General features: G+C 36.7%; 1 protein-coding gene across 1 annotated transcript; it reads left to right on the top strand.

Annotated features, from left to right (window-relative positions):
* On the top strand, positions 1 to 24,908 carry LOC127448743 (solute carrier family 2, facilitated glucose transporter member 1-like). Its single transcript, XM_051711550.1, has 10 exons — positions 1 to 340; positions 13,151 to 13,246; positions 17,796 to 17,956; positions 18,488 to 18,728; positions 18,952 to 19,114; positions 19,222 to 19,409; positions 20,698 to 20,802; positions 21,098 to 21,199; positions 21,345 to 21,548; positions 21,939 to 24,908. Exons 1-10 carry the CDS (start codon positions 326 to 328, stop codon positions 22,134 to 22,136), a joined length of 1,473 nt encoding a protein of 490 aa, XP_051567510.1. The 5' UTR covers positions 1 to 325; the 3' UTR covers positions 22,137 to 24,908.
* Positions 24,909 to 25,041: the final 133 nt, after the last annotated feature.

The following is a 25,041-nucleotide window of genomic DNA, read 5'->3' as shown; positions in this document are numbered from 1 at the left end:
CCCCGGACGGACGGCATTCCTGACTCACCGGTTTGAGCTGATAACACCGGTTCCGTAGAAATAGACCAGATAAGAACGACAAGAAGTAGCAAACTAATTTAAAAGGAAACGTTTCGTTAGGAAGTTTAGAATTATGAGCTCGTGAGAGACATCTGAAGGCATTTACACGACTACATCCAACTTGGCGAAGTTTTATTTATTTATTAACTTATTTATTGTGAATTTTATTGACAAGTGTTATTCTGAGGAAAACCGAGGACAACAGACGAAGTTTCAGTTGAGGTAACGCGCGTCGAGACGTCATCGAAACATTTGACAAGACACGATGGAGGGAGAAAAGGTAACTAAATAAAACTTTTTTTTTTTTTTTTTTTATTTAAAATGCAATAATAGCGAAACAAGGAGGGAGATACAGCTTAACAAAACATTATCTGGAAAAAATATACTTTTATTAGTAAATGTTGGTGTCGTATCTGTCTATATAAATGGTTTTCTCAGTGTCAGTCAGTTACAGAACCAGTACTCATCTCGAGCTCCAAAAAGTTGATTTACTAGTTTTGTAACAATTTACTAAAATAAACTCTTACCACATGTTGAGAGTGGTCACATGTTGAGCTGAGCTGAGATGTGATGAGTTCACACCACTGTTACAGTTCCCTAACGACTATCTGGTGTTGGTAGTTTTCGTGAGTCAAGGCCGGGAACTCGTTAGTTTCAGGCTTTGTCTCAAAACCTAGCGAGTCGCCTACCTAGACATCATATTTGGGCATGACTGGGCATGACGTCCGGATGTGCGTTTTCTGATTGTTTCTCAAAACCTAGTGACTGCCTAGGTGCTATCTAGGTAGGTAATGCTGTTCAGGTAGGTAGCAATGCGAGCTGACTATCTATGCTGCATTTTTATGCATCAATACTCAAAAAATGCTAATGCTAATAAGGTAGGCAGCTCACTAGTTTTTGAGGCGCATCCAGAGAATCGTGGTGTACGTGCCCACTTACCGGTAAATCGTCTGTGGCCAGTTTTATTTTCTTTTTACAGCTTTTTATTTATCGTTACCGTTTGCTTATAATCAAGTATAACAATAACATATTACAAGCATGTCACAATTAAATATAAATATAATATATTAGTGATCGACCGATATGGGTTTTTTTAATAGCCAATGCCAATATCCAGAGAACAGGGTGGCCGATACAATGCCAATATATCACACAATTTAATATAGTAAATAACATAAACATGAAATTGCTAAAAAAATGTATACACTTTTATTTAGCACTATATTTACTGAATTTCACACTAAACTTTTAACTTTGTAAAAAATAATCAAAAAAATAATATTGTATTTTAAATGGTAGATAGCAGTTTCTTCTGATTTCTGTTTAGTCATCAAATTTGAGTAATTTATTTGCACATGAAGAAATTGTTAATATATTAGGAAGAAGGAAATAACATTACACACAGTAGTCCAGCAACCATAGATGGCATGTCCATGTTAGCAATCACATTTTCTCAAAAAATACAGAATCAAACTAATTGCACATAGAGTGCATAGTAAATAAGATACATTTACTTGCACTCACGCTCTCGTGCGGATACAGCGCGAGCAGCAATCTCCTGACAGTTTAAACGGCCGGGATCGCCTGCTTGGATTGTCACAGACTGACTGTCATGATTTGTGAATCAGAGGAACTTTTGATCCTGATCCCTAAGTTTTTTTATTCTTGCTGATGGAAAATGCGCTTCAGAGGAAGATAATAGATGAGCGCTCGATTGCAAGAAAATGCAGAATTTTCGTGAGGTTCGTGAATGACATCTTTATAAATGAGATATAGATATAATAGAAGTTTTATTGATATTTGCCTTTTATCATTAGAAAAGCTACAGGGAACTTTTGAGGACAGACTGTTAGAATACGTGCTTCGGAGGAAGATTTATGAGCGTTCTACAGGACGCTGGATCTGCTGAAGTTGTGTGAGGTTTGCTTATTACATCTGTTTAAACGAGATATGCGCATATTTACAGACGGTATATGATATTAGTTTTATTGATATTTTTCTTTTTATCATTAGACAAGACAGTTATAAGTTACAGGGAACTGTTGAGGAGAGAGAAGGAGAATGAAACAGGCAAGCACTTTAACATTATGAGCTCAAACGCATCTGCCGTGGCTCTGCTATGAGGACCGTTTAAATGACACTGTGTTGCACACCGGTCAATTATTGTAGTAACACAATGGCACATAACAACAAAACGAACCGTGACTGGTCGTTTACATGTCTCAGTCGCTTCACATGCAAGCAGGCGATTCTCAGCGCCCTTAAGAAACAAATCGGCCAAATGGGAAAATTTATCAGCCGATGCCGATAATAAAATAATTCTGAATATCGGACAATTTATAGGCCTTGGCGATATATCGGTCGACCACTATAATATATATATATATATATATATATATATATATATATATATATATATATATAACATTATAAATATTAAATAATATTAAATATATAGATATACAATTAAATATATAATTCGATATTGTGTTTATAACTAGTAAATATATAGGTGGCATCTTATTGGCATCTTTTAGATAAAATAAAAATTGATCAGTATCACTCAAACGGAAAAGCTCCATCTGTCACTCTACGTTTATTGTGAGCAACATCCAAACCAGTGACTAATACTGAGCAAGAGACTCATACGTGACTAGTAGGCTGTTATACATGGCTACCCTAACCTCTGATGTGTGATCACCCTTGATAGATCAAATGTCTTTCTGATTCTCTAATCTCAGGTACTTTACGCCATCCTGTTTTTTCCTCCTGCCCTTTAATAGGCAGTAAAAGAAAAAATAAATCAATTAAAGGTTTTAAAGCTGAACATTATTGCTTGAGAGAAATTCAGTGGCTTTATAATAAAGTGTAATGCATTCTTCTTTATTTTAGTTAGCACCTTAAGCAACTAAAATTAAAAAAAGATGCTGAAACATTAAATCCAGCTGTGCATTGTGGTGTTGCTATATTTATTCTAGTATCTATTGGACGTGCTGGGAACAATGGAGCTAAGGGAGAAGAGTGCTGCAGCTGGCTTCTAGCTAGGGAATGCTCGATGTAGCCCTGCCACAAAGGTCATGTTCTTGACCTGTTCCCACCAGCACACTGCCTAATGTTTTGCTCATACTGTGTCAGAGCTTTCCACTCAAGACACAAGGTTGTGTGCCTGACTAATAACAAAGAAGCATGAACATGTGTTGTTTGGTATTAAGATGACCCTCATGCATCAGCTTTTCATACCAAACAAGCTTGTGGAAGAAAAGAACTTGTGTTAAAAGATGGCGTGTGAATTTGTGGGAGGGGTTTAGATGTTATGCCTGACCATTGAACGGATATATTTGGATAATTCCAAGCTGGTTGTTGAAGTACATTGAAGTACACTGAGGCTCAATGAATAGAAAAGAATATCTAAAGTACATATGTCACCTGTGTATTGTGTGGGTAGGTAGCAGTACCACACCTGTCAGTCACCTGTTAGGTTATGTCACCTGCCTGATATTTGTGGGGGAGGACAGCATTGTCTCTCTCTCTTTCTCTCCAGCCACCTTGTCTTTGCGAAACAGGGGTAAAGCTTGAAAACATGGCTCAGACCCTGCAGAAATGACCAAGCATCTGCAAAATCATGTAAATGGGGGCAGGTGTACAGTTGACCTGTACTTTATCAAGTAGAACTAACAAGCTTTGAGCGTAAAACCCAATTTGCGAGGAAACTGACATTCTGAGCTTTTGATTAATATGAAACCTGCTTTTAAAGCAAATTTGTCAGTGGGCTTAATTCAGTTTTGCTTTCTGAAGACAGGCCTTCTTAATTTTCACCCATGGATGAGTATGTACTTCCCTCTTACTGTCAGTTCAGCCTAATGAGTACTACTAAGGGATTTCTAAGCAGAACAGGATTATGGAATGATAGAATCTAAAGTGTCTTGGCAGTAATTTGTTTCCTTGAAAAATCAAGGGCAAATGAATGTGGTGCTGCAAATGTTAATGCCAGACATTTGATAGGGAGGGCAGGGCTTTAGTTGAGGTCATTTACTGTAGATTACATAATATTTTTTGTAATACTGGGATGTTAAATCCTAGTTGGTTTGTGTTTTTCCAGTGAAGGGAAGTATTTCAAGGAAAGACGTTAAGTTAGTCCATAAATGATTAGCACTTAAAATAAAAACAAAAACAAAAAAAAACTAGAAATGTGTTTTTAGTGTGTAATAAGTTCAAAGTAAACATTTCAATTCAAATATGGTCTGGTTACACATGATATTATTAAATATTATTGTTTTATTATTATTATTATTATTATTATTATTATTATTATTATTATTATTATATAGTATTAGTGTGCTGACTCTCAGACATTACGAAACTAATAGAAACTAGCAAAAAGGTGCTGGTAGAGAAAAAAAGATGTGCCAGTCATGGCATCACCCTGTGAGAGGGAGACAGACAGACAGACAGACAGACAGACAGACAGACAGAGAGAGAGAGAGAGAGAGAGAGAGAGAGAGAGAGAGAGAGGTAAAAAGACATCTTTGTCTGTGTTGCAGAGTAAGCCCTTGCACTTGACTGTTCTCCAGACAGTTGATTTCAGCAGCTTCTCTCCCTTGTGTTCCTGGCATAAATTCAGAATACAGTGCCCCCTAAATTATTTGAACACTTTTCTTTCTTCTTCTTCTTTTTTTTTTTTTTTTTTTTTTTTTTTTTACATTAATTGCATATTTAACAAAAGTTCACATGGATCATGCTAGTAGAGGAACCACAGGTGTAGTTTATCACATTAACATGCAACGTGTTTGAAAAGTCTCTTTTTCTTTCAAATAAACGCAATATGCATTGATATTTTGTTATCTAATGGCAGGGTGTTCAAACAGGAGTCCATGATTTATTAAAAATGTAAAAAAAAAAAATCATTTCTATTTAAATCTGGTTGAACAAAACAAATTATATGCTAATGATCTTAAGCCTTATATAATGTAATAATGTTAATTAATGTTCTTAATGAACATTTTTGTGTGTTGCTTAGAAAATCAAGCTTTTTTATATTGGGGCTCCCTAAATTGGCTGAAAGTCTGGGTGTTACCATAAGGAGATTTACAAGGAGACTACAAAATTAACAGGAAACAGGAACGGGGAACTAAACAAGAATTTCAAAATAAAAGTCTAAGCAAAAACACAGGGAATACTTGATATACACAGATGAATTAATTGATAAGCACATAAAATGATGAGCCCAGCTCGAGATAAACTGATCAAACTGTTGTTTTTATAAGTAATACTTTAATAGCTAGAATTTTATTATGAACTGTAGTTGCGAAGGGTGTGTGGGCGCAACTATTAAGCCTGTTTCTTATGAACTGGAGTACAAAGAACAATCAAAGCTTTATATTATTTATAAAATATTAGTAAACACAAAATTACTTATTTTCATAATGTACTCACCCTCATGTTGTTTTAAAACCCACATAGCTGCTTTTTTCCTTGGAACACCAAAGGAGAATTTGTAAAGTATCTTTTTGAGACAAGTGACTATATCTATTCTAATTCACAATTTTCATTTTCTATGGAAGTATTCCTTTAATTTTCTTTGAATTGGCAATTGGAAGCAAATATGCCATATTCTCAGTAGCAATAAATGCACTTCTGAGGAAATGCAGTGCCATGCCCTTTTCTCTGTTCCTTCTAAGAACAGGTGTTCCTTCGTTACGCTATTCAGCGTCATTCTTATTGTGTGCGTCAAGACAGAAACAGAAGCATACATACACGTAAGTGCTACAGTTGCACTGTTGTTTTAGTAAAGATACAGATCTTCACACAATTGGTTTTTATTGGCGTTAACAAGTCAATAATGTTAGAGTACTTACAATAGTGTTGCTGTTGTTAAGGTGGCAATTTTTAGTTTAAGTGCACCTAGTTTATGATGTTTATTTAGAGTGCACACTCTGAAATGTTTTACCAGGTAACCTAAAAAATTATCTTTATGTTGTAAAGTCCGAATTAACAGTTTGATTCAAGCCAAAAATAGTATTTGTTATGACTGAATCAACTTTAATACATTAGGTTATACAACAAAAGTAATTTTTAAAGGTCAGATCAGGTAGAAATAACTCCTAAAGGTAACAACAGCACATTTTCACTTTTTACAGTGTACACACCATCACATACACACAAATACACACACTTGGCATCAGGTGGAGTCCAAAATCTCAGGCTTTAGATTTCTTAAGCAGTGTGGAGATCGGCTCAAATTTGTTACGTAACACTGAAGGGCCCATAATAATAATAAAAAAAAACCCCTCTGAGCTCAGCAGTGAATAGCAAGGTTTATTTGCATGCTAATTTGGTTGCACCAACAGAGCTGGAGCACAATTGCAAACACAGAGGCTCTAGTAACCAGCAAACACAGATGTTTACAGTCATGTTTGTTCTTTAAATCTAAAAATGTCTGTCCATATTTGGCTGTTATCAGTGTACCAAAAGTCATCATATTATATTGCACATATTTAGAGTCAATTGCAAATTGTTATTATACTAAAAAGCATTAAAAGTCTATGAACTAACCTTCACCCCTATCCTTATATGCAGACACACAATGAAAAACAAGTCACAATATGTGTGCTAAGAGCACAAATGTTTGTCTGTCTCTATGTCAACTGTCAATGTGTGAAATCAGCTAAAGGGTGTGACTGTTTATGGTGTGACAGTCGAATATTCAGAGAAAGTGAATATCTATAATACACTATAAATATGTGGCGTAATGTCACTATAAACTATAAAATATAGCCTGTCCAATATCCTGTTCCCAGCACACACTGCAAACAATGCGTAAACAACATGTTAACAACATGTAAACAACACGTTAACAATGCGTGATCTCAGACGTCAATTTCACATACTTCTGAGCCATTTGGCCACTTGTCCAGTTTAAACGGATGAGTGTCGTAAGTTCCCATTGGCTGCTGAGCACTAGGGGTAAACCATTTCTGTAAGCCTGGGGGGGTTGCCTTCCCACTCATAGACTCTATGCCACTATTGAACATGCCAAGGATCCTCTTTTTTCTTTGCCCTTTTCTTCCTTTTTTGAGTAGCCTATGAAAATAAAATATTTGGATTGCAGTTTTATGACTTAAATTATTTTCAGTCCCAGAACAGGCTTTTTTAGTTTTTGTTTCCTTGCTATTTTCTGTATTACAAAGGAGAAAAGGAAAATCAAGTCCTTCATAAATAAATCGGAAAAACAATATCGGCATCTCAACCAATTAGACACACCTGTGTCAATTTCTAAACAGAGGACGCAAAGTAGCTTACCTGTCATCTCAACGCTCATAACTAGGCTTTGTAGCTGTTTTATAATTTACAAAAAAGGTTCTTGCACTTATTTTTATTTTAATCACAGATGTTTGAAATCTATAATGGCAGTGGTCATTTAGAGAAACTTAACAAACTTAAAGTTAATAAGTTAAATTGAAGTTAACATTGATAGCCAGACCCATGATTTTATTGTTAAATAATGAGAGAATCTGCTGCTATTAAGGAGACATCAGACCGTGTTGTAGCCATTATTATAATAATAATAATAATTAAAAAAAAAACATAGACCTATATTGTGGTGTAATATTTTAATATTCAGTATAATTGAATGTGTTATGTTTTATGTAGACCGTGGGTGGGAGTACCTGCGCAAGGTATATACGTCATAAGAATAAGAGGACGGCAATTTAAGTAGAGATAATTCAAGATCGTTCTGCTTTGTATTTTCTCATTCATCCATGTTTCTTCTTCGCTCTAACTCATCAGTAACTTTAACCAGCCCTACCCACTGAAAGCCGCATGGATATTTTTACATAAGGCAATAACGATAGCAAAATCTCTATCGATTGACACTTTATATTGTCACCACGATATATCATCATATCGCCCAGCCCTAGCTTGAGCAGTTTGCATCACATCGGTCCCATCTTCAGTCCTAGCCTTTTCATACTCTCAGTAAGCCATTTCAAGTCTGTCACATTGCTAAACCAGTAGGCTATATAAATTCAATAACAATCCATGTTACTTGTTGATGTGATCATTGTGGAGCATCTGTAATGCACAGTTTGTAATGCATGTCCCTTATTTTCTGCATGACTATTTCCAGGTATTGCAGATATAAACTACTGTATGTGTGTGGTTCTAGAAAGAAACAGTAAGCCACTTTTCTTTGTATATTTTTGTTTACTTAAATGTTATAAAGTGTTTTAACTAATTAGATAAACACTTCTCAGGTAAATGGTTTTAATATCGGAATTAATTTTTCAACAGTAGGAAGGATGTAGTTAATTTCTCTGGGAAGTTGGCTTGGCCAAGGCTACTGTTTATTGCCTTTTCTTATGTACGGGTTATCAAAATAATCTAAAACATTCATACATACTAAAGGATCAGTTGACTGAAGATTTTAAATATGTAAACTATGGAATTAATATTTAAAAAATCTCTTCACTTGACCTCTTATTGGCTTTGTGTGTGGATGTGTATCATCCTGTTCCAGGGCTTGTTAAACAGCTGAGTCATGAACTTCGTGAACTGTATGTACAATGTTTGTATACTCTGTGAATGTACAGAGGGTGTGTCCACTTCCTGCCCCTTTTTTAGCTCTTGCGTCTTGGGCAGAAGAGTGTACATGTGTGTGTAGAAATGATAGGAGTACACACATTCAATGACCATCTCTTTTCTTATACTGGTCTCTTTCTCATCGCCACTGTCTGTTTATAAAGAAAGAATGAAAGCACTTAAAAATGGTCAAACTGGAGAGGATCTGTTTACACATGGAGACAGACAGCATACTAAAAACTAGCTAAAATATGAACTGCATGCCATTTAAACAACCTTTAGAGTTTCTTTAACTCAAGAGTGGATCAACAACCATTTTCTTTAAAGGTGAAGTTTGTATTTTGTTTTATGTTAACATAATTTCTTCTATACCAGCCTACTGTGCAGAGACAAGTAAGCCATTTGTAGCTTGATTTTGCCCCAAAAAGTGTAAACATTGTGGCTATCAAGACATTGCTCTGGCTGCTTTTGCTGCTTATTGAAAAGAGGCGTGGTATTGCTAGGCCTGTTGCGATTATTAAATAACCGTCTGATCACGGTTATTTGAGATAACCGTGATTTTGCTTCATGAGAAATAAGGGCTCGTGGCTTTTATCAAAGAGCATTAAAATAATGTGTAAATGTGAAGAAATTAGGACAGAAATCTTTTACTATTTCATAATATAATATAAAATAATATAATATCTTCTTCTTTCGGTTGCTCCTGTTAGGGGTCGCCACAGTGGACCTACCCGTGATGCGCAGATTTGACTTGGCACAGGTTTTACACCGGTGCCCTTCATATAATATAATATATAAAAATATATTGTATTTTTTTAAATAAAAAAATAAATAATATAAAATATATAAGTTCTAAAAACAACAGTGTAAATGTAAAATTGACAAACTAAAGTTGACCAAAAAAAAAAAACCAAACAAAAGAGACATTTTAAGTATTTAGAAATAATTTGATATTTCAAACATAATTTTTTCATGTCATTCCTAGGTTTCATAAGGAAGTCACATACCTCTATTTTATTATTTAATTAATATATTTGAAGTTAAATATGTAAAAATAACTTCTTAAGGTGTGAAGCACACATATGACATTTTATATGACAATTAAAATAATCTTTTAATCTTTCAATAATAATTGAATAATCTTCAAGAAATTGTCTCATAATCATAATCACAATTATTTTCTTGACAATTATCGGCCAAATTTCATAATTGTGACAGCCCTAGCTATTGCTTTTCTAAGCGATCAGACTTCATCAGATGAAAAAAACTGGCGAAACAATCTCATAGACTTACATTTAATAAGTAATACATACAGTATCTAGGGACCAGAATATCATATAGGACCAGATTTAGTTTTACTTGGGCCAGTAATAACCCCCTAGCAACTACCCAGAACACCCTAACAACCTCATAGCAACACACAAAAATCATTCAGGAACACCTTGGCAACCCCCTGGCAACACACTAGCCTCATTGTGTTGAGCTTTGCTCTGGAAAGCAAGCACCGCTCACATTTTCTTCAGAAAGTATAACATTTAGTTATTTTTGCAATTCTGTTTGGTTACACTAATAGCACAGAAATTACATACTGCACCTTTAAGTTACAGTGGAGTAGAGTTAAGTAGAGTAAACTTTATTTGATGGTGTGCATGAGGCTCTCCTATTCACAAGCTGTCACAATGACATTATCTAGGCTTAAGTTCTTCATCAGCCTTTCATATTTGTGAAGCTGTCAAAAACTTGAATTATGTTGACAAAGTCAAGTGCTTCTTTGAACAAAGAACTAAACACCAATTTGCCCTGCTAAGGTTCAGCTTTTTTCCAATGTGGCATTGGCAAACAGGTTTTAAAGTGGCCACCCTGGTGTGGATGGGTAGCTTCACGTCATGTGGAAGAAAATGTCTACACCAAACATCTTTGTGGGATTAATCCAGTTCAGTGATTTCTGAAATAACAGGATCCTGGACAATGACAGTGCTTACTGTTGCCCTCAAAGGGAGGGTTTATGCAAACCATTACTTTTTAGGCTCTCAGTCTCATTAAACTACTAGAAATTTGTTCATAAATTCTCCCACAGATTTGTCTCACATTTTTTCAAGTTTAAGTTCAGTTGCTGCAGTCCCCAGGAAAAGCTTGTTTCAGGTTAAGAGACAAATCCACTCAAATATCAACCATACCTGGGTGATTAATGTTAAATACAAATATAGTTGATATGCAGGACTATGTACAGTTTTATTACTACAGTTAGTGATGCACTGATATAGACATTTTGAAAAATAAAAAATGGATAACCCTTTATTTCTTTTAAAACATGGTATAGTAGAAAATAGAGGTGTAAATCAGACGTTTCATCTCAATACGATCTTGAATCGATTCTCTTGGCCTGCGATCCGATATTTGAAGATACTTCAAAGTCTGCCGCGATACGATTTGATTCAGGGGCCTGCGATCAATATTCCTATATTATGTGCCTATTTTACGCAGTCAATAAAAAAAATGCTTGCCCTCAAAAGCAAGCAAAATATCATTTGATTAATTTATTCAGCTCTCTGTATACACATTGGGACATCCAAAACAAAATAAGGTACTTCAGATGATGAAAAAAATTATACAGATAAATAATATAAAAAATAAAGTCACACACAAGCGATCATCACACATGTAATGACAGCTAATTCTTCAGTTTAGTCCAATTCAAAATACTTACATACCCATGACTTGTTTCCAACTATCCGTGCTATCCGTGGTTTTCTTGGCTACAACTTCCACAGCTGTAATGAAAAATTCTGTTATAGTTAACTGGGATAAATGGTAGTAAGGGTGTTGATGTGTAGATGTGTAAAGTCTTATAACTGATGCTGGAGCTGAGCAGGTGTTTCTCTTTCCCTCATTAGTGCTGTTCAGCGTGTCGGTGTTGTCAAGATGTTTCACATGGTTGAACTTCTCCATGGTACCTTCTCCATTTGGTAACAAATTCTCATATAAAATTCCAATGGGTCGCATGCGCAACGATATCGATGGAAGCCCGAATTAATCACGCATGTGAGCCGCTGTGCGTTTGTTATGCGAGCTCACATTTTAAGGAGTGCCCGGTTGATGCGCTCGCACTGATCCTGTCAATGGAGCTGGCATTTCGCAGGAAGCCCGGTTGACGCGTACACATGCCGCATGGTTAGCAGAGCACAATTTGGCTTCAAAGACCCCGCGCACATCCGTGTCCCACATGAAATTCATATTTAGCACTCATAATGTCAGATGAATTTAATAAGGTTGCTTCATCGCCTGACGGAAATGCGTACGGACGTGGCTGACGTGAGAGTATTAAAAATAAAGGTATATCTTTAAAACATGTCTATATCGATATTTACGCGTTGTATCGATAACATTGGATCGTTGGTCATTGGATCAATGGATCGTTACACCCCTAGTAGAAAAGTATGCTGTTTGAATTGTATAAAGTAAGCCCTGGTATTATCGGCTTTCAACATTGGCTCAATCATACCAAATATGATTAAAAAAAACACCAATACTAATACTAATTGGACCAATACTAATATGGTCACTGATATATTAGGCATCTACAATATTACCACAATTGTTTAACTGAATGAGCTTTCAGTTCCCTTTAACCTTCAAGCCTTTGTGAATTGCAGACAGATTGCATCACATTTTGTCCAGTCTTTTTTCAGAACAGTCTGGCAGTAAATATTCTTTTATATGAATTTTGTTTTGGAATGAGGAAAATAATTTTTTCCTTTAGAGGTATTGAATTATATCGCTTAAACCTGAGAAATGCGGAAAAAACAAAACTTTACGTGAGGTTATTCGTGCAAGTCAGTGGAGGAAATGCTTGTAATTTTGCACAATGTTAATCTTTAATGTTCCACCAAGAAGGGGGTGATGCTAATACTGCATGTGAACAATGGAATTCTGGAAATGCGTAATACTGTAGATGTAACAGGAATATATTTTGGTTGCAGTGCTTTTTTTACCCTTATGAAGCCTTGTTTGCCAAGGCTGCTGGTTAGTATCCAACAGGATGTTCTTTTTGTTAGTTGTATGAAGCTTGTGGTCATCATAGCCGTAGCCTAGCGGTTGTCTGGGGTGCTTTGATATGTTGAGCTGTGGTGCTCCTGGGTGAAGTGAATTCATGTCAAGATGTTTTGTCAGTTTCTGTAAATTGTAGGAAAATAAGGAGGATGCCTAAAGTGTAGATGTTCTGTCTTTCATTTTTGAGGAAGGACAAAGTTAGAACTTACTCTACACCTACAATTATCAGAATGTCGAACAATAGGGCACCACGCATTTGAGAAAAAAGTCTGTTTAATACAAACAGGTCAGATCATTGCTTTTGCCCGAGGGTGAAAAAGTACTTATTAGACAATGAGAGAGAGAGAGCGAGAGAGAAAGAGAGAGCGACAGAGAGAGAGAGACAGACAGAGAGAGGCAAAGGACTATCAAAACATACCATTATGACTCATGGATTTCTCTTTTATTTCTCCCTTAACAGCGACTGACCTTGCCACTGATGTTGGCCGTGGGGACGGCTGTGATTGGTTCTCTCCAGTTCGGCTACAACACGGGTGTCATCAATGCCCCGCAAAAGGTGAGCACAGAGCACACACACAAATACTTTAAACTCAGCCACTCAAAACACTGTCGCTTATAGGAATGTACCAATGTTATCGTCTCGCATCAAAAATGCACTAAAATTCCTTAAGTAGATCTCTTCACAATTTCTAAACAATGCTGATACATAGCATTTCAGTCAGAGAGACAACCTTTTTACTGTTTACCTCAAAGTCCCAGATGTGTCCTTGCACTTTGACATCATCAGAGCACCGCCCCCTCAGTCATTCATAGTAATGTATGGCTGCAGCTGTTTTTAAATCCCTGTCTATCAGTGGACATACACAAACATAGCGCAAATGCTATGTTTAATTGCATGATGAATGATGTTCAACATGTTTAATTCCACACTGCAACAGTCATCAGCAATTTTGCCAAAATTGACCCGCTACTGCAAAAGGGATATTCAGATTCTAAATGCAATAGGAGGGTTAAAAGAAGTTACGTGCAAGACTTATTTTCAGAGAATATATTGTGAAAAAAAGTGTATTTTTCTAATCCCATCAGTAATTTTTTACTTGTTTTAAAGCATAAAGCATTAACTTTTGTTAGGTTTATGCCTAAGAAGAAACTGTTTGCAAGTGGTGTTGGAAAAATAAACTTCATTAAAGGAATATTCTCTGTCTTATTATCTTATACAAGTAAATGTATTCTATTTAAAGGATGTTTAGATATATCTACTGGAAAACAAGACACAAATACTGATTAAGAAAATGTTTTTTACAGTGCAGGAGGACTTTACACTTACCAATAATTCCACTTTGTTTCTATAGTTCCCCTGAAACAAGGCACTCAACCCTAGAATGCACCATTTTGCCTTTCATCTACATATTATAAGTCAATTTGGACAAAAAGCATCTGCTAAATGACAAGTAATTAGCTGCTTATCAGATGTATTTGTGACCTTATTAAATATAAATAAATTCATTCTGTTCTGGCACATGGTGTACATCATTTTACCCATATTGCAGCTTGTTCAGATATGTAGAGAGCGCAAGATGGGGGGAAAGTTTGTTGGACATGGGGCAAGTCTTTGCTTATATGAATGAAGCTTTTCTGACATGTAGACACTGGAACAAGTGTATAGATTCTATACCCTCACTTTTACTTGCAATCCTCTTCCTACTTTGAGACCCTGAGCAGAATCTGGCTCACTAATACAAAACAAAAAGAGAGCGATTTGTGTGGAAACTTTTACATTTAATCAGGCTTAAGTTATTTATTAGAGGTATTTCCCAAGGCAAGCATCACTAATTTTACTGCCCATATTTAGTGATAGGGAGTTTGCAAAAACCCTAAACGTAAGTACTAAACTGAGTTCACTACTCATCCCAAACATATATTACAAAAAAAAAGTTACAAAGTTTATGAAGGGTTTAAACTAGCATAACCTTCTAATTACTAACCTACATTTTTTGGGGGGGGGGGGGATTTTTCCCCTTTTTCTCCCAATTTGGAATGCCCAATTCCCAATGCACTCTAAGTTCTCGTGGTCGCATAGTGATTCGCCTCAGTCCGGGTGGCGGAGGACAAATCCCAGTTGCCTCCGCGTCTGAGACAGTCAACCCACACATCTTATCACGTGGCTTGTTGAGCGTGTTGCCACGGAGACATAGCGCGTGTGGAGGCTTCACGCCATCCACCGCGGCAACCATGCTCAATTCACCATGCGCCCCACTGAGAACAAACCACATTATAGCGACCATGAGGAGTTTACCCCATGTGACTCTACCCTCCTTAGCAACTGGGCCAATTTGGTTGCTTAGGAGACCTGGCTGGAGTCACTCAGCACGCCCTGGGATTAACTAACCTACATTTTTAACCTCTGAGCTGCCACCAACCAGTGTATGCAGGTATTACTGGCTTCAGTCAGAGAATGTTTTGTTTGTGTTGCATGCTTGCATTGCTAATAGTTGTAACAGTAGTTTTATCATGTGAGGGAGGGCCAAAACTGCTGCAACATGGCGTGTGGGCTTGACACAGGCCTTCTCTATAAATACTCATTTCGATAAGATTAGTGCACCCTCAAGGGCTCCTTGTCCACAAACTTCCCTTACTGAGATACACACACAAATGACCAAAGTCAAACTGTGTTTTATAAGACTTAATCTAGCCTGAAACTACTCTATGAATTGACGATATGATTGTGACCAGGTGGATTTTAGCTGCTCCTTGCTACACAGAGAAAAAAAAATTGTGGCTCACAAATTGCAAAATACACAATGAAGTTGTCAGTTTATTATCTCTGAGTGGGTATTTCATATCAAATTTCTTTGAGTATCAAATTACTTGAGGCAGAAAATAGATCGGATAATAACACATTGAAAATCACAAAATAGATAAATAAAAAAGTCATCCGTGTTAAAAATCTACACTAAAATGCAGTGAGCGTCATGAACGTCATATTTTTGCCCATTACCCCAATTACGCGTAGCATGTAGTAAACACCTTAACCAGCGTTCTCACTGGCTTGTCCAATGTACGCACGTGTTGTGCCCATACCGCTTCACGTTTTGATGTCAAAAGCAGAGAATGGTGTGATTATTTCAAATCTCATGTAAACGCAGTTTTCTTGCTTTGTCTAATTTGTTAAATTAGCTGATTTTTGGGAGTAATAGTTTTATTGATGTGCATGTAAACAGAATCCATGACAAAGACAGATATTTAAATGGTCCAGATAAAAAGCGAATTAATGTTAAAAAGTTTAATAACTATCAGAATGGTAGAGTTACTAAAATGATTTACATTTGTGTAAAGATTACGTCTTCACATCAGATTATTTGCATATTTAATAGGCTCATTAGAAACAGCATCTGTATGCAAAGTTAATGCAAACAAAAAAAGAAAGCATGCTCTAACCTAGAAGTTTTCAAACCTTTTGATGCCAAGGACCCCAAATGTAATGATCCCCTTGCGAGGGACCCCGTGTGTGAGAAAAGCATGATATTATAAAGACTTCTTGTTTGCTAAATTAAATAATTGGCCAATACTAAAGCCAAAAAGATATTATTCAAAAATTATCTGGTATTTATGCTGGAGTAATGTTAAATTTGTAACCTGAAAAGGAAAAAATTTCATTCAAAAATTAAAATACAATATTTTATTTTAAATATTTATATTTATTGTGGAAAGTGCCATATAAATACATGTGTAAAATTATACAATAAAATAATAAATATTGTTGTAAAGCAGCTTTACAGAGAATAGTGAATTACAACTCTTTGTAATTTCTTACTAATATTTTTTTTTTTCATAATATGTTAAATTATATGCCAATTTAGTTTTATTTCAGTTTTTATTTCTTACTATAACTGTCAATATAATACAACAATTGTGAATAATCTGATGATTTCAGAATGAAACAGCAATAATTTAAACACTTTTACACTTTTTGCGGACCACCTAGTTCCCCCTTGTTGCCCCCTGGGGGTCCCCAGACCCCAGTTTGAAAACCCCTGTTTAGTATCACTCCATACTGCAACATGTGTCTAGTGGTGTTTCTATAAAAAACATAACAGCGTTATGTAACAGGTTTGGATAATGTGTGGTCGAGCCTCCAGGCACATAACTTAAACCATGCCTGATATTTAGGTGAAGCTGATGCACTGAAGGGCTTTCGGCATACCTGAGGTGTCAGCTAGCGAGCTTTATAAGGGTTAGCTAAGGACAGTCTGTGTTTATCAACACTGGCATATCAGGTAGTGCAGAGATACTGTTGAAACCTGACTCCCTCAGTCAACTTCACTCCATCACAATACCTTGTTACCTAATACAGAGCACATCAATGCACCATCTGCAGGACAAAAGTGTTCATTACAGTATAAACCTGCAGCCTAAGGAGCAAATACTGTAGGTAGATAATATAGATGTTTAAGTGACAAGTAATATATAACATAATTGAAACATGCTGAACTGCTTTCTTAGATTTTTTTTTTTGTGGGGGGTGACTTTTCCACTTTTTTCTCCCAATTTGGAATGCCCAATTCCTGATGTGCTTTTAAGTCCTCGTGGTCGCGTAGTGATTCGCCTCAGTCCAGGTGGTGGAGGACAAATCCCAGTTGCCTCCGTGTCTGAGACCGTCAACTGCGCATCTTATCAAGTGGCTTGTTGAGCGCGTTGCCATGGAGACATAGCGCGTGTGGAGGCTTCACGCCATCCACTGCGGCAACCACGCTCAACTCACCATGCGCCCCACCGAGAACTAACCACATTATAGCGACCACGAGGAGTTTACCCCATGTGACTCTACCCTCCCTAGCAACCAGGCCAATTTGGTTGCTTGGGAGACCTGGCTGGAGTCACTCATCATGCCCTAGCGAACTAGCAAACTCCAGGGGTGGTAGCCAGTGTATTTTACCACTGAGCTGCCCAGGCCCCCCCTGCTTTCTTAGATTTCAAATATAGAGAACACTTTGTATTTTTAGTATTAATAGTAGTATGAGTAGTAGTATAAATGTAGTTTTAATACATGGACTGTATTGAGGCATATGTATGTAATAATTAATGACTGTATATATTTGTTTTAGATCATTGAGGCATTCTACAATGAGACATGGTATAAACGATATGACGAGCCCATCCGTAAAACAACCATGACCACCCTGTGGTCTCTGTCGGTGGCTATCTTCTCTGTGGGCGGCATCATTGGATCTTTCTCTGTCGGGCTGTTTGTCAACCGCTTTGGAAGGTAAAATGACCACTGATATTGTTTCAACATTAAATGTTACATTAATCTATAATATTCAAGGCATAGTTCACCCAAAAATGAAAATTCTGTCAATTATTCACCCTCATGTTGTTCCAAACACACATGACTTTCTTTCTTTTAGCGGAACACAAAGGAGATGTTAGGCAGAATATTCAGTCTCAGTCACCATTCACTTGTACATTGTGGAAAAAAGATGCAATGAATGTGAATGGTGAGTAAGGCTGTTGTTCTGCCTAACATCTCCTTTTGTGTTCCAGGGAAGAAAGAAAGTTGTATGGGTTACGAACAACATGAAGGTGAATAAACGATGACTGAATTTTCATTTTTGGGTGAACTATCCCTTTTATTATAAAATAATTTATAATATTCACTTAGATAATGATCATTTAACAACTTGTTATTCTGAGTGAACTATTCTATTTTGGTTACTGATGGTTATAGGATGGTTTGATGTTTGGTTATAGTTCTAACTAGTCCTGTTGTTCTCGTTCCCGCTTTCTCTCATTTTAGGAGAAACTCTATGCTCATGGCTAATGTCCTAGCTTTCATTGCCGCAGCTCTGATGGGTTTCTCTAAGATGGCTGCATCCTGGGAGATGTTGATTATTGGACGGTTCGTGGTGGGCCTTTACTCTGGTCTGTCCACTGGCTTTGTGCCCATGTACGTGGGTGAGGTGGCTCCCACAGCCCTCAGAGGAGCCCTGGGCACCCTTCATCAGCTGGGCATTGTTATTGGCATCCTCATGGCACAGGTATACTTTGCTTTGGACATTTGAATGAACTCTTCAAACAGCTCTTGTTCAAACAAGACACAAAGATGACACTTGAAACAACTGAAAACTCCATTAGACCTCTGAGCGATAAAATTTTCCGAATGAACACACTGAATTTTTTGCAATTTCAGTTTCTCCATATTTTTGTTATATTTAGTCTGAGGTTCCTAATTACTGTATGTTAATTCTGTTTGTGGTGTAGATCTTTGGCATGGAAGTTATCATGGGTAACGCCACCCTGTGGCCATTCCTCCTGGGTTTTACCTTCATCCCAGCCCTGCTGCAGTGCTGTTTACTGCCCATTTGCCCTGAGAGCCCTCGATTCCTCCTCATCATCCGCAACGAGGAAAACAAAGCCAAAACAGGTGAGCAAAGCCTGATTTTCCACAGGACCTACATTTTCCAATATATCCAACAGAGGAACAGTGGAATGCCTACTTCATGGTAAATTACTATTTTGATGTTTGTTTAGTGCTAAAGAAGCTGCGTGGAATGACAGATGTGAGTGCAGACATGCAGGAAATGAAAGAGGAGAGCAGACAGATGATGAGGGAGAAGAAAGTGACCATACCTGAACTGTTCCGCTCTCCACTGTACAGACAGCCCATCCTTATAGCCATCATGCTCCAACTGTCCCAGCAGCTGTCTGGAATCAATGCAGTGAGTTCTCATAGATACAGAGAGAAATCCCAAATGAGATCTCTTTACCACCTTAGTTGTTTCTCCTAGACCGCAATAAGATTAAATGGAGACATCTCCTGCTTCTCCTGAGAAAAATACCATAGTAGAGTTTCAGAAGAATCTCCACAGTGTCTTAAACTGGGTAAAGACACAGAAGTCTGCAATCGAAAGTCAGAGATTTTAATATGAACTCCAATTCTTTCAAATTGTCTGACCTGCTAGGCTTTCCACATTAATTTTATAGCTCTATAATCTTATTGTATGTCATCAATTGTCTCATTTGTTTGTATTTGCAATTAGGGCTGGGGGATATATAAAATATTAATGATATAATCAAGATCATTTTGCTGACAGTGTAAAATGAACCGATATCGTGAATATCGCAATGATTTTAATGTGCTTTCATTTGGCCATTAAGTTTCATAAAGAGTGCATCAGAAGACTAATTTCACGATCCTTCAGGGCTGCACAATTACTCAAAAGAACATCAAAATGACGAGTTGGTCATATGTGATTATTAATCCACAAAAGGCTGTGATTTAAACACAGATAACATGGTCTGTGTGTGATTCAGAACAAACCGGTGATGCGCTGATCTGCGTGCATGCTCATGGCGGCGCTCTTAGATCAGTTCACATGCATTGTGAAATCAAAGTAATGCAGGTTCAAGCATTTGCACAATTTCAAACATTAGTAAAGTTTCGTATAATGCTCAACTGGGATTTCAAAAATAAGTCAGTGAAGTAGATTTGCACACCTTGTTCAGTCACAAAAATGTAGTAGTAAAAAGATTTGCAGGTAAATAATGCTTTTTATTTGGCTACTATGTGTCATTGTAAATGAAATATAAATATAAAGTGCATATCAATGAAAATGACTGAATTTCATTCTCCCTTGTGTTTATTTAATGAAAAACTAATGATTATATTTTAATTTAATGTCTTTAAAATATTGAATCTACTTGGCTACAATGGCTGTTTGGATGAAATGATGGTTGCTCAAAAAAAAAAAACTCCCATTTTGAGACATTGTAGATCAAATGCATAATTATCGAGATATCGAATATGGTCAGTAGGCTGAAAAATATAGAGATACAATTTTTTAAGACACATCACCCAGCACTATTTGTAATATATTTCTCATAAGGCATTTTAGGGGAAGCACCTGACTCGAGTCTCCTGAGCTACAAAAGAGCAACCTCTGAGCAAAAAACGTTTCCTTTGGCACACAGACTAAGCCTCAAATTTCCTCTCATGTTGTTGCACAGGTGTTCTACTACTCTACAAAGATCTTTGAGAGAGCAGGAGTGGAGCAGCCGGTCTATGCTACTATCGGAGCAGGAGTCGTCAACACAGCTTTCACTGTAGTGTCGGTGAGTATCAGATATATATATGATATTTAGAAACCTGTATAAATAATATAATTATACCCCAAAAAAATATTTCAAATATATTTTAAAAAACTGAAAATATGCATTATCCATTCAGAAGGCTTTTGGCAGATTTTTGAAACTGACTCAAGGGGGTGCTAACACTGCTGTTAATTTGGCCAATGCGATAATTTCAAAATGGCCAAATATCAGCCGATTAATTGGCCTGGCTGATCCCACTAAAGTACACTGTATATTTATAAAGATATACTTAAAATTTGTTGTTATTTTTTTGTAGCTGTTTGTGGTCGAAAGAGCCGGCCGCAGGTCTCTGCACCTTTTGGGACTGCTAGGAATGGCTGGATCAGCTGTACTGATGACCATCGCTCTTGCCCTACTGGTATGAACTGATGGCTAAACAACATAGTCTAGGTTTTCGAGGATTTTACTTGTATTTCGTAGTCTTGATCTTTTAAAGTTATCACTGTGATCAAAGTTTTAAAATACAATTGATTTGACTGCTCTGTCGCCCATCCCTCTCACAGGAACAGTTGAAGTGGATGTCCTACATGAGCATTGTGGCCATCTTTGCATTTGTGGCGTTCTTTGAGATCGGACCGGGCCCCATCCCATGGTTCATCGTGGCTGAATTGTTCAGTCAGGGCCCGAGACCCTCAGCTTTTGCTGTTGCTGGATTCTCCAATTGGACAGCCAACTTCATTGTGGGCATGTGCTTCCAGTATGTGGAGGTAAGAGACCGGTGGGAATTATTTATAATAATGGCCACATAAGAGCAAATTTAGATGGATCAGATCAGGAATGTTGTGTGGTTGGGTAATAGAAATAGTCACACAAACCAAAAAAAATTGTTTGTCATCTGCTCATGTTGTTTCAAACTCGTATGACTTTTTTTTCTTCCTTGGAACACAAAAGGAGACATTGGGTCATTGGGTCTCAGTCCAAAAAGTTGCCATAAAAGTCAGTGGTGACTGAGACTCTGCTTAACATCTCCTTTTGTGTTCCATGGAAAAAGAAAGTCATACCATGCCTTTTAAAGTATTCCTTTAACATTTCTCTCATTCACAGCTGCTTTATCTTTTTTTTTTATTTTTAATTTTTTACTTTTGCTGCTTTAACAGGAACTCTGTGGGCCGTATGTGTTTGTCATCTTCACTGTGCTGTTACTTTGCTTCTTCGTTTTCACCTACTTCAAAGTTCCAGAGACCAAGGGTCGGACGTTCGACGAAATCTCAGCCGGTTTTCGCCAGGCAGCTTCAGGTGCGGAGAAACACACAACCGAAGAGCTCAACAGCCTGGGCGCAGACTCTCAACTTTAAACTTCTTCTATGACTCCGCCTCCCCCTGTTCACACTTCAACACGTAACTACTGAGGAGAGGGGCTCACTGAGCTGTCAATCAAACATTTCCCCCCTCCCACGGCTGCACTCACCTCTTTTCTCCCCTGTTGCTTCATAAACAATGCTAAACGTGGGACATGGGGCTTGAAAGGCTGGGAGCAAGAGTAGTTATAATATTCCTTTTATCAGGAAGATGATCATTTAAGACATGCTTGAGGTGCCATATTTGCATTGAAATGTGTTATTTTAAAAACCTTTCTTAACTGTTACTTCTGCTCTACTACGGAAGAGTTAAAGGGATAGTTCACTTAAAAATAAAACATTCTGTGTTCATTTACTCACCCTCATGCCATTCCATACCCGTTAAACTTTCCCTCCTCTGTGAAGCACAAACAGAGATGTTAGGCAGAATAAGTCACCATTCACTTTCATTGTATGAGAAATAGCAGCATCAACATTCTTCCAAATGTATCCTGTACGGAACAAATTGAGGGTGAGGAAATTATGACAGAATTTTTTTTTTTAGGTGACCTGACCCTTTAAAGATGACTGAGTTGTAACCTTGCCATACCTAACACTGATGTTAGAAATCTACAGTGTCCCTCAAGGCCTAACAGGACTGTTGTTTGAATGGCAACTGATAATTCAATACTGTATTTCAAGGTAACTTTATCTCCACTGTCATCAACCATCATAAATCAGATGATGACATGTTGGACATCATTATCTTGGCATTGGTCATCAATTGAATGCATGCATATCTAGAGTGAATTCAGGTCAACTGGGCTCAATATACCTGAATTTAGCCTATATGATGTCACCAACTAAACACAACATTGGATATGTATGTTTTATTTTAAACTCTTCTGCATGGATAGCATTTAAAAATATAGATATATATATTTAACATATTACAGGGTAATTTCTTCCTATATATGTATTCTGTTTTTGGTTTTGAAAACATATATTTTTAATCTGATAAATCACAATTTTAAATGTATATATATTTTGTAACAAAATTAGTTGCTGTCTCCACAAATACAAATCCTTAGAATTACTACACAAGGTGACAATCAGATCATTTCTTTATGAAATATTCAGGGTTAAAAACAACTTAAGCTCTGTTGATGAGTGGCAGAAAAAAAACAACAGAAAAATGCGGTGAAAGTTTCGCACTTTCAATGATTTGTCAGTACATACTATGTTTGCTATTTTAAACTGTGGCACGAGTCAAAAATGTTTTCTGTTGGAATCGACAGCATCTGTGGCGGTAAATTGTATTTAATCCAGAACATCCTTTTGACAAATCTGATTGTAAGTTTGATTACGTTACTTAGCCAAATGTCACATTTACCCTTTAAGGAAGATCAGGCACTTTGAAAAATGAACAATGTAGTGATCTGTGCAAAGAAATGTACTGTATGTAAAGTACTTTTCATATGCATGTTCACTGAAAGTATTAGCATCAGTACTGGTTCAAGTTTCAATCATAAAACGCAGCATATACTCCCAGACTTACTTCAATAACTCTCGGGTCTCTCACTCATTACATTTCAGGCCAGCCTTACTGCAATAACTTAGCCAGTTCAGATGTCTGTAGTTTGAAAACATGCTTTTTGCACAGTTGGCAGATGAATCACTCGCTGAGTGAAGAATTGTGTAGTTGGGAAACACTTTCAAAAGGAGAGCGACCAAAATTTACTTTGACTCCCATGCTGTTAAACGTACTTAGTTTAGACTTGGTTCCTGTTTTTATACATCATAGAATATGCCTGGCTCCAACGTGCCTTTCTATTTTTTAGGTTTTCAGACTTTTCTTGTAGAGTTGCAGATCGAAGTGTGTATTTTTTATGTTATTGTATGGAAAGCCATTGTTTTAAGCCTTAATGTTCACCCCTAAAAAGTTTTTTTGTTTTTTTATTTGAAATAATTCTTATTTTTATCTTTGTTTTTCATACTTTTCTTTTATAATTGCAAGATTTTAAGTTCAAGCATTTTTCTTTTTTTAAATTATTTTTTTTTTTTTTAGCAAAGTCACCCCTAATAATTCAGACATGAGTATTTATCATTTTTAGGCATATCAAATTCCTGCAAATTAGGTTCTGTGTGCTTGTGGTATTTGGCTAATTTGATAGAAAAATAACATTTTATTTAATAAAATTCTGTTTTAACACCCTCATCCTACGTAAATGTTTCCCATCGCAGTATTCCATATGGGAGCATGTCTTGTGTTTGTTTGAAGTTTCTTACACATCAGAAAGACATGGGCTCATGTGAAATGGTCTTGTCTTTTGCAGATCAATTGCATATGACAACTGTACTCAAAATGAACATACTCATGCCTAATAATATTCACTGAAATCACTCGTGTGTGTTGTTATGAAATCAAAGAAGCATACACACTCACCGTTAGCCTATGGAGAGTTTGGTAATTGAGTTGCAACAGTAAGTGTAAATAGTGAATGAATGTAAAATCGAATGGCTGACTTTTATTAATAATACTTGTAGTTTTAAAGTGTGATTATTTTAGCTGTACATGTAACATCTTCCTGTTTTTATAATGTAGTTTATACAGCACTTCACTTTCTTTTCTTTGATGCACTATTACGGTAGCCAATACTGTAAGAGATTGTCAACATCTTATCAACTTTTGTGTTTACCATACTGTATTTATTAGATTACTTAATTTATTTAGTTTTTGTGCCCTCAGTTTTACTACTGTTTATTGTAATAAAATTGCTAGAAAAATAATACTGTATTTGTGTATTACAGTAATAGAGCAGTGTGGATCTGCATTTGTGGGATGTTTTGATTGCGTTGTATCTGTAGAGTTCAGTCGTCCACTTGCTGTCCAGATCTAATGGGGGAGAAAAATGCCAGCACA

Source organism: Myxocyprinus asiaticus, chromosome 12 (assembly GCF_019703515.2).
Source record: "Myxocyprinus asiaticus isolate MX2 ecotype Aquarium Trade chromosome 12, UBuf_Myxa_2, whole genome shotgun sequence".
Taxonomy (NCBI): domain Eukaryota; kingdom Metazoa; phylum Chordata; class Actinopteri; order Cypriniformes; family Catostomidae; genus Myxocyprinus; species Myxocyprinus asiaticus.
This window is presented reverse-complemented; position numbering and strand designations above follow the sequence as displayed.

Bases quoted from the DNA above. Each gene is read 5' to 3' on its own strand.
- LOC127448743 (XM_051711550.1), top strand. The intron at 19,115-19,221 runs GTGAGCAAAGCC...ATGTTTGTTTAG, and splicing joins GGAAAACAAAGCCAAAACAG to TGCTAAAGAAGCTGCGTGGA. The intron at 21,200-21,344 runs GTATGAACTGAT...TCCCTCTCACAG, and splicing joins CCATCGCTCTTGCCCTACTG to GAACAGTTGAAGTGGATGTC.